Source organism: Strix aluco, chromosome 2 (assembly GCF_031877795.1).
Source record: "Strix aluco isolate bStrAlu1 chromosome 2, bStrAlu1.hap1, whole genome shotgun sequence".
Classification (NCBI taxonomy): domain Eukaryota; kingdom Metazoa; phylum Chordata; class Aves; order Strigiformes; family Strigidae; genus Strix; species Strix aluco.
In genome coordinates this window covers 51398999-51413918 of record NC_133932.1, presented here as the reverse complement: position 1 = coordinate 51413918, position 14920 = coordinate 51398999, and the positions used below count along the sequence as shown (strand labels likewise).

At 38.2% G+C, this 14920-nt stretch overlaps 1 protein-coding gene across 5 annotated transcripts in view; it reads right to left on the bottom strand.

Annotated features, from left to right (window-relative positions):
- SH3KBP1 (SH3 domain containing kinase binding protein 1) overlaps nucleotides 1-14920 on the bottom strand; it is a 237431-nt gene that overhangs the window by 103830 nt on the left and 118681 nt on the right. For all 5 annotated transcript variants that reach the window (XM_074814691.1, XM_074814693.1, XM_074814692.1 and 2 more), the window contains 2 exons: nucleotides 13802-13908; nucleotides 2284-2407 (listed from right to left, as the gene is read on the bottom strand). In XM_074814691.1, the coding sequence (XP_074670792.1) occupies nucleotides 2284-2407; nucleotides 13802-13908 (231 nt within the window). The remainder of the gene's footprint in view (nucleotides 1-2283; nucleotides 2408-13801; nucleotides 13909-14920) is intronic.

The window sequence follows — 14920 nt, the reverse complement described above, 5'->3', positions numbered from 1 at the left end:
TTCCAGGGTTTACTTGTTCAGGGGTTTTTTTTGCTATGTTTTAAGACTAAGCACAGATACTTGAAATGAGATTATCATTCCTAGTCAGCCATATAAACTTGCTGAAATTTTTGCAATCTCATTACGGAGATTTTCAAATCCAGATAGCCAGTGTACCTGAATAGAGCCTTATAAACCATCATGTGTTAGAGATCAACACCTGTAACAATTATATAAACCATACAGAAAGAACTGAGTTGATGAGTATTTCCCATAATACTGCTAGGGAAATGCAGTTCTTAAATTGATGAGTTTACTTTAAGAGAAATAAATAAAAAAGCAGTAAAACCCCCATAAGAATCTCAACATTCCTTGAGTCCCTGTCTCTCTCCGAGGAGGTTTACAGTGTTCTTTCGTTTTATAGATACTTTGCTATTTAGAAAATAGCTCCTGATAACACATCATCTTAGCTAGCCACAAAGCACCTCCAAAGATGTAGATTACACACAGAAAGAAGAAAACCCATCTCTCAACTATAGTTATCTTCAATTTGGTTAAAGAGACAAAAGTGATATCTGTGTTTCCAATATCTTCTCAATACAAGTATCACATGTTTTAGGTTCTACTGACAGTCAGAACCAGCACACAAAACTGAGTTTGAACTAAGCATGTGCCATTATGGATGCTGATGAAACAAGCTAATGCTTTGTGGCTGCTTTTACACACACCAGTGTATGTTTTTGTTAAAAGACATTTTAAGGATGCTTATTATACAGTAAATTACCTGAGGAAGCAGTATTCATGCATTCATATGGATAAAATTGGGTTATTTCATCCTGAACAGTATCACTTACCTTGTTCATTTACAGAGTAACAAACACTACAGAATCCAGAGCTGAAACTACATCTACACAATTTGTTCTTCCAAGACTCACTGTATTTATAATGAACAAAATTCACGGTAGCATACACAGGTTATAGAAAGCAGTTTGCAATCTCACTGAAATATGCAACTTCACTTAATGCCCTTTTTTCCTTTCCATCACTCTAAAATTGTTAACTTCCTTAAGATTTTCATTCCAGTCTGAAGGAACATTACCTGTAAATATCTTTAGCAGCACTGACAACAAGACTAGGTCACCAGTACCACTATACACGAATAGGTACTCCATTACAAAAACAGTATGAAAAATTTTCATCAGTGCAGAAGTCAGGTTTTTAGGATCTTATTTCTGTGGGATGGAATAAAGATGACAAATTTGCCTTAAATGGAAAAAATGAGAGAAAAAAAGGAAAAAAAGAGAAAGTATTATAACTTTCTACCTCTTACTGACAGAATGAACTATAAAGGCTTTGGTAAATTTCAGCTGAAATAAGCTTACAAAGATCTTGGAAGTCCTTTAACTTTTGCTTGGTCAGAGATCTCATTACTGAGTATCTGCACTGCTGAAAGTAGAAAGACCTCGGCAAATATTGTGGAATTAGCCTGAAATATGTAAATACAATTGACTTTTTTCCTTTTCACTAAAGATTCAGAATTGACCACTGAATTAAGAAATAAAAAGAATATCTGAAGAACAGAAAAAACATGAAGACCAACAAGCGTCCATTTCATATAACAGCATATTTTTGGTTCACGTTATTCTCCAAGGGATGTTATAAATAGGACAACCCACTACCATGCTTATACTATTGCAAACTTAGTTACCAAACATGCTTTTCACCTGCAGCAGTACTGGCCCACTGTAAGTGAGAGAACAAAGTCCATGTCCCAGTTCTGGCCTTTTTCCCTTTGGCTGCTGGGGCAGTGGGTGACGGAGGTGATAGTAACATGCTCAGCACCTGGAGGGAAAAAGTGCCGCATGTCCCACACCAATAATTATGAATCCTTAAATCTACTGGAGTCATTATAGAAGGCATGGCACTTTAATCCCTCGTTTAAATAAGCACAGCCACTTTGTAGATGTTTGGTTACTTTGCTCAGTTTCCACATCTAAAAACAGAAAAACGCTTGTAATTCATTTTGAAATACAAATCTGGTAATCATCATTGCCTTCTCTCTTCTTGATCTGTTGCAGCTTGGCAAGTCTTAACACAGCTCAGGGAGCGTTGCCAATATTACAACTCAGGTAGCATTGCAAGTACACACTTATCATCATCATCCGACCCTTTCACAGCATAAATTATGAACATGGCATTCAAAAACACTTCCAAGCAAGAGGTAAGAATGCACTACCTTATCAATGTGTTTGGGGGTAAAGACACAGACATATATACAGAACATGGATAATATTTTTTCCTTACTTGGCTTTACTTGCTCTTCCTGTGTTACTCCAACATCATCAGAATCAGACAGTTCCTTTATGAAGTTAGAAGGAAACATGCCAGTCTTTCCATTGAGTATACCTTCCCACCAGCCCTCTTCCACCTGCACCAAGACAAAAATAAAAAAGGGGTTTTAACATAAGCAACACTTTACAGAGTTACACTATGTACTTGATTTTCAATAACAGTGACAGTAATGATTTTGAGCAGTTTGTATTAATTTCAGGTAAGGAGCACATGGCATAGGCTCCAAGCCAGAACATTTTTTTTTTTTTAAGTAAAAACAAGAAAGGTGCTTGGACCCATCTGTAAATGTCAGCAGTGCTAACAGCAGTCAGAAGCATGGATGAGCATTAAATAAAACGATAAAAGAACAACTAGAGAGCACATGGTGTCTCTACATTTCAATTTTTATGGATATCAGTTCAATCACTAAATTTTCAGAAAACACTCTGCTCCTATTCATGACCATCTTCTTAATGGATGTGATTTGCAGACTATAAGAGTTTAAATTCCCTAAGTAATCAATGGCAAAAGAGTATGCCTGCAAAGGGCTATTCAGAGAGTCTAAACTAGGTATCTTAATATAAATCATGTGGGTATTTCTGCCTTCCCCATCAAAATGAGAAATTCGCTGTTTTAAAAATTAAGAATGTTGCAACATCATTAAAGGTAAGAAATCTACAGAGAACAAAGAATGGTACTAATGCATATTTGACTCTAGATTTACAAAGAGCTACTGAAATACATAATAATGATATGGTCAGAAGGAGGAGAGATACTTCCTAGCCCAATCTCAAGAGAAAATAGTACTTAAAAATTACCAACTCCCTCCTTTATAACCCATTCAGGATTGAACAGCAGTGTCAGGCAGTGAAATGACAGCACTAGAAACCAGATGCCTTTAGGTTGTAATGGGACAGCAAGAAATTACTTCTTATATGCATCAGCTAAACACATGCTTAATAGATAAATATTTTTCATCTGTCAGACACTACTCACCAAAAAAATGTCAGAGGAGGACAGTGTCAGTCAGTGACACATCAGTCTCCAGTAATGTTTGACCCATCTCCTTCCTGCCCCCCAACAAAAATTAGGAAAATAGAAAGCTAACTTTACAAGTTGAGGGTGTTCACATTTACTGTTAAAAAACAACCCCACATCTTAAATGGTACTAGTTAATTATTATAGAAGTCTGTTTCATATCACTTATCCATTAAAATCTCAAGTTCTTAGAAAACAAATCTCTTAATAACACAAGCAAATATTTCCTCAAACTATAGAGGAATGGTGGATTTTTTTTCAACTTAGCTACATGTACAATTTTACTACAAAGAAAACTGTCGTTACTTCAGAAGTGTTTCCTGTGCTTTCTCTCCATCTTCAACCCTTTTAGCACATTTCTTCTCCCTCTGGGTTGATTTTTTGTTTTAATTTGAAAGCAGTTCAGACCAGCAGAGCTACTTTCATTTAATCTTAGTATCTGCCCATGACAAAACTTACCCTCTCCCACCCAATGCATCAGTAGTATTAGTGAAGTCAAGAACAATTCTGGGAACAATGGCTATTATCTTGTTGCTACTTCAGAGGATAGAATACATACAAATCACTCAATCACTTCAGTGCAGGTTTTTCACATTATAGTATCAAAGTCTCTAAAAGGTAGTATTTCCTTTTCTTCTCTCCACACAAATTAAAAACCATATAGAAAACTGAAACTGCATGACACACGCTTAGTAGACTCTACAAATTATATCTCTAAATACCTATATATGATCTATAATTATACAGAAAATATACAACATGGCCAAGAATCTTTGAGCTATAAAATACTTCAATATTTCTAATGCAGCATTCCCAGGTGACTCTATTGATTAGAGCTAAACATTAAACCATAACTGCATTAGATGATTGACCAGAAGATTAACCACAGGGGAATTACACAGTTCCCAAGATCCCTGCTTTGCAAGATGCTCAGATTACTTGACAGAAATAAGGTGACCAGTATCACTCATTTCCATCTTTCCCTCAAGTAACTTTCTCCTGCTTACTTCACAGTTTTCTTACAAGTTGACATTAGCACTCTTTATGTGGCATATTTATGTATGGATCTCTATATACATGTATAGAAATACAAATATTCAAAGATCTTTAGACAGGTAAATCTAAACTGAATGTGAATACACTCACAGCATTCATTAGCTTATTGCAAGACTTCAGCTGATGCAAGAACTAATTAACGGAAAATACCATGTCATTCAATAATTTTACAAATTCAGAGAAATCTAAAGCAAAACCCAGATTTTTTTCCACAAGAAAATGCAGAATCATGTTAGCAACACATCAGAGGTTCAGGTCAAACTGGGCCTCCCGAAGATTTATTAGGAAATTTTCATTAAAAGCATCAACACCTTTAAGTATTTTTAAACACTATTGCTACACGCTACATACCTTTAAGTCTCAAAACACACCAGCTAGAAATTAATCCATACAATAAACTAAGACACTAAAATACCCCCAGGATTTAGCTATCCCAAATTGGGGCTATCCATTACCATATGGTTTGAAACGTTGCAATAACTCCCAGCCAATAAAACCTTACAAATGAAAATCCATTATTTATGGGGGTAATCCATCTGGAGATACAAGCACTCAGTAAAATTCTCATAGTACATTATTATAACAAAGTGCTTTCAGGATTTATACATCTAGGTCCTGATTTATGCTCAGCATTCATGTGCTGAACCGAACAATCTAAAATGGGGAGGATTTCATTCAGCAGTCTGTGTCCCTATGCCAGAAAAAAAGTTCTACTATTCATAATATCCAACACACCAATTGTAAGTTCAGCCTGAAAATGAAGTTTTTGTTTTTAAGTTAGAAGAATCATGTTTCCAATCTGCCAAATATAAGTGGCTACAGCTAGAGGTATTTTTAAGATGTATTTTCAGTGTGTTATACCTGTTCACTGCCTTTCGGAGAGGCATGGCACATTCTCATCTTGCCAAGCCCTTAGGCTGCCAGTACTGCTGTCACACCACATTTGAAGAGCAACAACATACAGAAAAGTGACTGAAGATACTTCATTACTCCACTTCATATGTTTAGGGAGGTATTAACACATGCACCCAACTGCAACTCAGTCAATGCCATGCATGGGGCAGGGACAGATGCAATAGCAGACAGCTATATGCAGTCCAACACCTGGATGTGATTGGATGAGATATGAACAACAATATCACCAGACAATGGTGCATCATCTCTTAAGAAATGCATCCCATTAAAAAGCCTTGCCTTTGGGTTTTAAAGGGAAATTTAATATATATAATAATTACGCAACATTCAAACATTCTTGCAATATCATTGGGCTTTGGGGTTTTTTAATATTATCAATGTAGAAAGAATACCTGTATTTTGTTTTTAATTGAACTACTTGATCAGTAGAGCCTCTTTTGATGTGAATGAGGTTTTTGGCAACTATAAACCAAATATAGATGAAAATAATTCAAAATATACTGATTTACTTTGTTAGAAAGTGAGTGTTTCATCAAACTGTGAGATCCTAGCACACAATAACAACTCAGACTAGAAAGATGCTGTAGTAAATTTTACTTACAAATAATAATATAAGTAAGAAATAATAATGAAGTGCTCAAAATCAATACCATGGAAGTGGACAGACAGGAAAATAAACAGAGAATTATATGGGTGAGACATTCAGACACACAAACAAGAAGTTTTCAAAAGGGTATACAGATGCTAAGACATTAAGCTGCTTAGAAATCAACAAAAATTTATTGAAATCAGCCTATTTCCATGTTTAAAGTACAAAAAAAAGAAAAAAGAAAATAATATGACAGCAGTTCAAGCCTTCAGGCAAACATAATAGTTCTATTTAAGACAGGGAATGCAGTTTTATTCTGTAACTGTACAGCAACCAAAGAAAACAAAATCACTTCAGTAGGTCACTAGGACTACAAGATAATGATATACCAAAAGTGAGGAAATGTTATTTTTCATGTTCTTTAGATTTTCCTTCACGGCTAATACAATCTTCAAGATTCCCCTTTAAAGAAAGAAGGGTCAGAGGGAGCATCAGCCTGACCTGCAGCGCAACAAACCTTGTTGCTAGAAGTACCTTCCCTTGAGGGAACTGCATGGCCATCCCAGTAACTCCAGGATGGGACACCCAAAAAGAGCAGGAAATGCTGAGGCCAACTACCAGCAGCTGCTTGCCAGAATATGTAGGACTGCCACAGCTGCTGGCTTACGCTCTGCTATATAATTAATAGGCTAGAGTTGTTAAATGATTAAAATGTTTAGCTCTTTGGAATCATTGCCCTAAAGTGTGTATTTCCAATAAATTCCTGTATCCGCCTGTTCCACAAGCTTTTCTACAACCTGTAGCTTTGCCTGTTAGGCTGACAGACTACTTGCAGCTCAGCTAGGGCAAACAAGGGAGGCTTTGACTCAGGAAAGATTTCAGGTGGAAGAAAGTCTCCCTGGATCACAACAGAGTCTTTCTGGGCTGTCTAATTAAAACACAGTCCCAGGAATAACAGCAATGCCAGAGGCAGGCAACAGGAAGGAGAGAAGCCCAAGGTCAACAAATTTTCTTTTGCTTGCTGAAAACTAGAACACAGAAAGCAAAGGAAAAAAATCCCTTATTTTATAAATTCTAATGGAACATCTTGAGCTTGAAGGACAAAAGCAATTGTATGGTGAAAGGAAATTAAAAACATATATTCCCAAGAAGCAAAATAAACAAATGCTACTCACTGCCAATGGGAAAAGAAATTTTGGAAACAAGACCTCAACAGAAGATGATGCTTACAGTGCCACTTGATGGCTTATTCTGGGAGTGCATTCAGAGAGCGCCATACCCATGAGACATCAACCAGCCCTTGGGTTTCTGCTACAGCACATCTGGAAGCTGTTAGACTCTGGTGCAGAAGTGAAGAATTAAAAACTGCACAAGTACCTTGTATTAGGGGATCTTTTCAGCTTCAGAATTCTTTATTTTACAATGTCAAAATGTGCTTTGGGATTTTTTTTCATTTGTTTCTGTGGTTAGGGTTTTTTTGTTGGGTTGGTTTTTGGGTTTTGGTTTTTTTTAACATCATCTTCTAAGTAAGAAACTGAGGGACAGAGAAAGCAATCACATAAAACTGACATGACACTATAAAGAGTCAGGGGTATTTGCATCCTTGTTGCCACAAAAAAGCCTCCTACCACATGAACTAACCGAACAAGCAGTAATCATAGAAGTCCTTGTGAACCACCTGTCGAAAAAAGATCAGGAAAAACACCTCACCACAGCATTTCACAGAAAAGTAACTGAGGGATGTGAACCCCAGCATTCACTCCCAGCTGTTTTCCTGCAGTATTATACAGTTCTGTACTTGTGGCACAGACCATCCCCTTGCCACTATTAAATATTCCCCTTTCAACTCTACAGCTGTCAAAATAAGTTACTGTAAGGAAAGTCCAGCTCAATCCCCAGAGTTTATCCTGTTCTTGGAAATGGGTTGAGCCACTTTATCTCACAATAACAACAACAACAAAACCCCACCGACCCTGCCCAAAAGGAGCAACAGATTTGTAAAAATTCAGTATGCGCTTTTATAATTTCAAATGAGTTTCTTATAGGATTTGATCACGTAATATATGGCAATGTTAATTAAAAGTCAAAGAATAAGCTCAGTGGTATTACAGCATGTCTCAGTCAAAGACTTAGTTGTGAGTTTAACTCCATGCAAACTCCATGTTGCCAAAAAACTGACTTCTCAGCAGGATGAGGCCACAAGGTACATAGCAGCACGATGGCAGACTAATTCCAAATGAAAGCAGGCTCAGAACTGCTGAATGACATGCTAAATGACCTTACTCTGATGCTACAGGTTAATTGTCTGGCATCCCATGAAAGTCTAAGGGTGGAACATAATTGCAATTCAGATATCTGCATTTAATAAGACAATTAGTAACAGTTGTATTTTGGGACAACTGTAATTAGTTATAGCTAATCAACTAGGAAAATGACAAGCAAAAAGCTATCAATCACACATTAAATGTGAACGTAAACAATGATGAAAATGCATCTCTTGTTAGTTTCAAATATACTTTTAATTTAAGTCTGTTAATTAATGTCTCATGGGTATCAGTGTCCGTGTAGTTATGGAAACCTCTAGTTTAACAACAAGCATTTTATCTATTGTGATGAATGTTTGATCTTATTATAATTAATTTCTAACTATTTAGAACAAATAGGAAGGAACTGCGAGTTCTGAACATACAGCCTCCAATGATATCTGTCTGGTGACAAGCCCAGCATCTCAAAACTCACACTTACTGTTGTTTCACAGAATCACAGAATCATCTAGGTTGGAAAAGACCTTGAAGATCACCTAGTCCAACCATTAACCTAGCACTGACAGTTCCCAACTACACCATTTCCCTAAGCGCTATGTCGACCCTACTCTTAAACACCTCCAGGGATGGGGACTCCACCACCTCCCTGGGCAGCCCATTCCAACGCCTAACAACCCGTTCTGTAAAGAAATGCATCCTAATATCTAGTCTAAACCTTCCCTGGCACAACTTGAGGCCATTACCTCTTGTCCTATCGCTTATTACTTGGTTAAAGAGACTCATCCCCAGCTCTCTGCAACCTCCTTTCAGACAGCTGTAGAGGGCGATGAGGTCTCCCCTCAGCCTCCTCCTCTCCAGACTAAACAACCCCAGTTCCCTCAGCCACTCCTCGTACGACATGTCCTCCAGACCCTTCACCAGCTTCATTGTCCTTCTCTGGACACGCTCGAGTAATTCAATGTCCTTTTTGTAGTGAGGGGCCCAAAACTGAACACAGTCATCAAGGTGCAGCCTCACCAGTGCCGAGTGCAGGGGTAAGATCACTTCCCTGTCCCTGCTGGCCACGCTATTTCTGATGCAAGCCAGGATGCCATTGGCCTTCTTGGCCACCTGCGCACACTGCTGGCTCATGTTCAGCCGGCTGTCAATCAACACCCCCAGGTCCCTCTCTGACTGGCAGCTCTCCAGCCACTCCTCCCCAAGCCTGTAGCGCTGCTGGGGGTTGTTGTGGCCCAAGTGCAGCACCCGGCATTTGGCCTTATTGAAACTCCTACAGTTGGCCTCAGCCCATCGCTCCAGCCTGTCCAGATCTCTCTGCAGAGCCTCCCTACCCTCAAGCAGACCCACACTCCCACCCAACTTGGTGTCATCTGCAAACTTACTGAGGGTGCACTCGATCCCCTCATCTAGATCATCAATAAAGATGTTAAACAAGAGTGGCCACAAAACCGAGCCCTGGGGGACACCACTCGTGACCGGCCACCAACCAGATTTAACTCCATTCACCACCACTCTTTGGGCCCGGCCATCCAGACAGTTTTTTACCCAGCAAAGCGTGTGATCATCCAAGCCTCGAGCAGCCAGTTTCGCCAGGAGAATGCTGTGGGAAATGGTGTCAAAGGCCTTAGTGAGTCAAGGTAGACAACATCTACAGCCTTTCCCTCATCCAGTAAGCAGGTCGCCCTGTCGTAGAAGGAGATCAGGTTTGTCAAGCAGGACCTGCCTTTCATAAACCCATGCTGACTGGGCCTGATCATCTGGTTGTCCCGCATGTGTTGTGTGATGGTACTCAGGATGAGCCGCTCCATCAGCTTCCTGGGTACCAAAGTCAAGCTGACAGGCCTGTAATTTCCCAGATCATCCTTCTGACCCTTCTTATAGATGGGCGTCACATTGGCCAATTTCCAATCTGTCGGGACCTCCCCGGTCAGCCAGGACTGCTGGTAAATGATGGAAAGTGGCTTGGCGAGCACCCCAGCCAGCTCCTTCAGCACCCTCGGGTGTATCCCATCTGGTCCCATAGACTTGTGTATGTCTATGTGATGCAGTAGGTCACTGACTATCTCCTCCTGGAATGCGGGGGGATCGTTCTCCCAGTCTCTGTCTTGTGGCTGGTGAGGCTGGATTCCCTCGGTACAACTAGTCTTCTTATTAAAGACTTTCAATCCCCTGTACAGCCCCAAAACACTTCCGCCACAACAGGAGTTTCCAATATTATCTATCACTACCATAGACATAAAAACCTTTTAAAAAAGTATCTTATCCAATCTGTTGGCAGAAAGAAGTAGCTGGTGCAGCTTTAGATGCTACTCAGGTGCTACTCAGTGCCCTCAAGCAGAGGAGGGAGAAGGGAAGACATCCTCATCCTCAGCATGACACTATATGATATCAGTGTAACCCATTTTCACTGGGGGTCTGGGAAAACACACTTGGGCACTGATGGAGGTGGCTGAGGTGAAGACTTGCATTCCGTTCTGTCAACCCTTTGGTGAAGACAGTGACATTCAAGGGGTTCGAGGAGAAGCAGAACCCGCTTCTTTAAGGATGAAGCAAATTAGTACAGTACAATAGGAACCAGCTTTTCTTTGCAATGGCAAAAGTTTAATGAGTTATCAACCATAAGCATAATTTTAAACACATTTTTTGTTAAATACCCACATAAAGATATATAGACAGTATTTTGATCTAAACAATATCCATTTTAGTTTCCTGTAAGTCAGTTAGAAATCAAGTTATTTTCAACTAAACAGAAATCCACACAGATTTGAAAATATTAATCTATGTCAATTTAAAACAAATTAATTCAACTGGTGCAACTTTATTAGGAGGATACAATAAAATACTACCTGTGGGAATCTGAGACCTTCTACTCATGAATAAAAAGATGGGGTAAGAGAAAGGAGCAACTGGAAATGGAAAGTAAATGATCATTAATCTTCCAATTAGCCACTGAACCACTGTAAATAATGCTGAAGATGCTATCATCCAGTTTTTCATCTTGAGTAATGATAAACAAAATCGATATTTTGCAAGAATTGCCTCCAATTGTTGCCTATGTGGGAGGGGGTTTTTTCTGTTGTTTGGGGGATTTTTGTACAATAACACAGCATGATTTTGGTCCTTGCAAAAAAATCTCCATTTTCACAACTGAGGAAGCCATATTTTTTAAATAATAACTTCAAGCATTTATAATTTGAAATAAGGAGTATATAATGACATAAACACTGTGAAATGAGTCTTTATGCAGCATTACCTATAAACAGAAGGGTAAACAATGAAATCAGTACATTGGTTGGTGCAGCTTTCTATATCAAGTAAAGTTCCTGTTTCAAAAGAAAAATTCTGCCCTACATTTTCGAGGAATTAACACTACTATGATAAGGGCAGAAGAGGAAGTAATAACAGCAAGTATTCAACATCAACTTCTTGGTATCAACCATGACTGAAAATAAAGGTCATACAACAACACTTCCTGAGGTGCTGAGAACTTTTTCTCTAAATTCCTTTCTTCTCCCTCTTTCCCCAGCTGAACTAGTTCCACCCAGAAGAGTCAGACAATGTCCTGGATCACATGAATGCACCAGACGATGCCTGAGGCAGAGCTTATATTTCAGTAGCTGACAGAACAGGGTATTTTGTAAGGTCAAAAAGGGCACAGCCTCACCTGTGTCAGCTGTTCTTCTTCGGCATTTACTTATGGTCAACTGTTCAACCTAGCCATGAGAAATCCTCTTCCGCACTACAGTAAAACTAATTCCAGTATGACATTCTTTAGTACTGCCAATCAAAAAAGCAGCCCTAGACAATATATTTTCTTAAACCTTAGAATCAGCAAGTTGTTGATGCCTTCTTTGACAGTAGCAATTCAAGGTACAATTATGAGTGTAAGACTACAAAGTCTGTAATCAGCAATCCAAGTGGTTTTCAAAAAACATGGCCTTAACTATAAGCAAGTACATGCAAGTACAAGAATGTTTCACTTCCATAGTTCTACATCTTTAAATTTTGATGCAAACATTTTCATTTGGATTTAAAAAAATCTGTTATTTATAGTTAAGTTGTTCAAATTTATAAGAAGACAAGAGATGCATTTCATAAGAGAAGTCCAGTGCCTCATCTAAATTATTTAATCATATCATTCATTCAGTAGAGTTAATTTGTTGGCTGGATACTAGGAAGGGGTTTTATTCTACCACTTTACTCTCGAAAGAGACAGACTTAAAAGTTTTAAGTAGGGCAACTGATGGAATATATTTGTGTGGCCATGTGAGGTCAAATATACAAAATTGTGCAGTGAGAACAGCTCATGTGCTGCTGTGAACTCATTATATAATATTGGGTTTACACTGTCTTCAAAATATGCTCTTAAATATCTTACAACCTTGACATCCCCCACACAGTTCTGCTCAGAGATAGAATAAGGTTAGTTAAGTGACACATCATCTCTGATTCCAGGAAGAACAATGCATAGAGCTGGCTTGCACAGCTAGGTAAAAGGAAAACCAGTGATCACTAAGCTTCTTACACTCAGATGTGAGAATTTAATCTCTCAGAAGAAAACACTGGATGTCATGTAGATCGCAGTAGAATTTATATTCTTTTAGAACTGATTTCTTAAGTGACAGATGCAGGAAAAAGAAAACAAAGGTATATAATCATATATCCATGACAAGAAAGTGACAGATGCAGGAAAAAGAAAACAAGGATATATAATCATATATCCTTGTCACAAAAATAAATGTTGACTTATTAGCTGCTGAGTCACAGGGAAAAAAATCCTCCAAATAAATGATACAAGCTGAAACACACCTTTTATTGGCTGCTTGAGCAGACTAAGGTCTTAGGTCTTTTTAAAGCTAACTAAATAAAGACTAAATGAGTTTGAATGCATTCTACTTAAAGGATTCATGCTATCATTTTGACTTCTGGTTCACATACTATCAGGCTCAAGAAGATATTTCTAAAATCTCTAATGGAACAAAACTGAAGGTATTTGAAGTGAACAGCAATCCTTGATCTTGCAACCAGATTCACCCATGCAAAGAAAATTTCTGTATCTCTGTCCAAGTTTTCGTAATTTGTTCCCATTCCTTCTAAGACATGTGGATTCATTTTCCACCCAAAATAAGTGCATCTTGAGCCTCTAAAGAATTTGTTGGGGTTTGTTTGTTTGTTTTTAAACTGATTAGACTAAAACGAAATTGTTAAAGATGACAAAAGGAGAATGTCATGACTGAACTTGAGAGCTTCAAGTAAATTTCTTAAATGTGTTTAACTCCATAAAGATAATTCTTCCCCATAGCTGGCTTACTAAAATTGGGAAAAAATTTTTCTGCTATAATCTTGGTTCTTCAGAGATATAAACTCAATAGCCCTGTAGCACAAACTCCCTGAACAGAACTCAGAAACGTCAACTGATCAAGTAAAATCAGCATAGGGATTATGAAATCCATAAGCAACCAACCACATCCCCTCACCCCCAATAGAAACCCAAACCAGACACGTCAATAAACCAGAGAAGAAAAATGTCTGGTTTAAATTAGGTCTCAAAATACATGGTATCTAACAGCTTAGCACGCACAGGATGTCAGAACTGCATGTATGTATATTCCATTAAAGATGTGCTCACCTCTCCCACAACTTCAATGATGTCACCAACTTTTAATTCCAGTTCATCTTCATTTTGGGGCATATAACTGAAAGCCACCTGACATCTTCTCCTTCTGTTTCTCTCTCCTGGTGGAAATGAAAGAAACAGGGAAATTGTAAAACAAAATCAAAATTTTATGCCAAACACAAGACAGGGGAAATGATTAAAGATGAAATATTATTCTCTGAGCACTATTAAAAGAATCTGAATGTTTGCAGTGCTTAGCATATCTGTCTAAAATTAATTTACAAAAAGAGGGTGGAGAAAAGATTTCTGGTGCATATTATTTCTTTCAAGCATTTTTATAATTCAGTGCAATTAATAAATGAAAATAAATTGTGGGGATTTTTTCCTTTCTGTAATATTATTCAAGAGTCAAAATTTAACTAATAGACTGTGCGCTTCCTAGTGACAGGATGGACAGCTTTACCCAGAGTGTATTTGCTACACTTTCTCTTCTAGGCTAATGCTCTATACACATGGTGCAGGCAAATCCAGAAACTGGAGGGGTGAGGAAGGGATCCAAAACCGTGTGGCTTTTGCTCATATGAAAATAAGCTCTCAACTAATTATTTTGTCCTGTATTTTTTTCTCCATAATTCTTCCACAGGTGTACAAAGATCTCACTAACCTTTTTTATATATATTCTTTTACATATAAACACATACAGATGTATAGGTAGGTATGTATATATACACACATATTTGTAAGGTGCATATTTATGCACTAGTATCAGATTAAAGAGAAAAGAAGGAAAACCCATCCCAAAGGACCCCAAAGCTAGGTATGTCATTGGGTTAGTGTGGTTAAGACAGGCTAATTTTGATAATCAACCAGCTACTGGAAACTATGTTACCACCCATCTTTCTCTTCAACTTGGATGTCCAGGCTAGAAGCTGGTATGAGGGTGCATCTTTGGATGCATGACTGGAGAGAGGCTTGAATTCATAGCTCTGGTTAAGAGTAAGACCCCTTACTTGACCCTTCTGCCACCACAGTTTTAAGACAGACAGATAAATGAAAAGATTCAGTTCCCGAGCTTTTGTTTGCCAGACCCACTGGCTTACATTTAAATATAATAGTGTGATTTGTAACAAA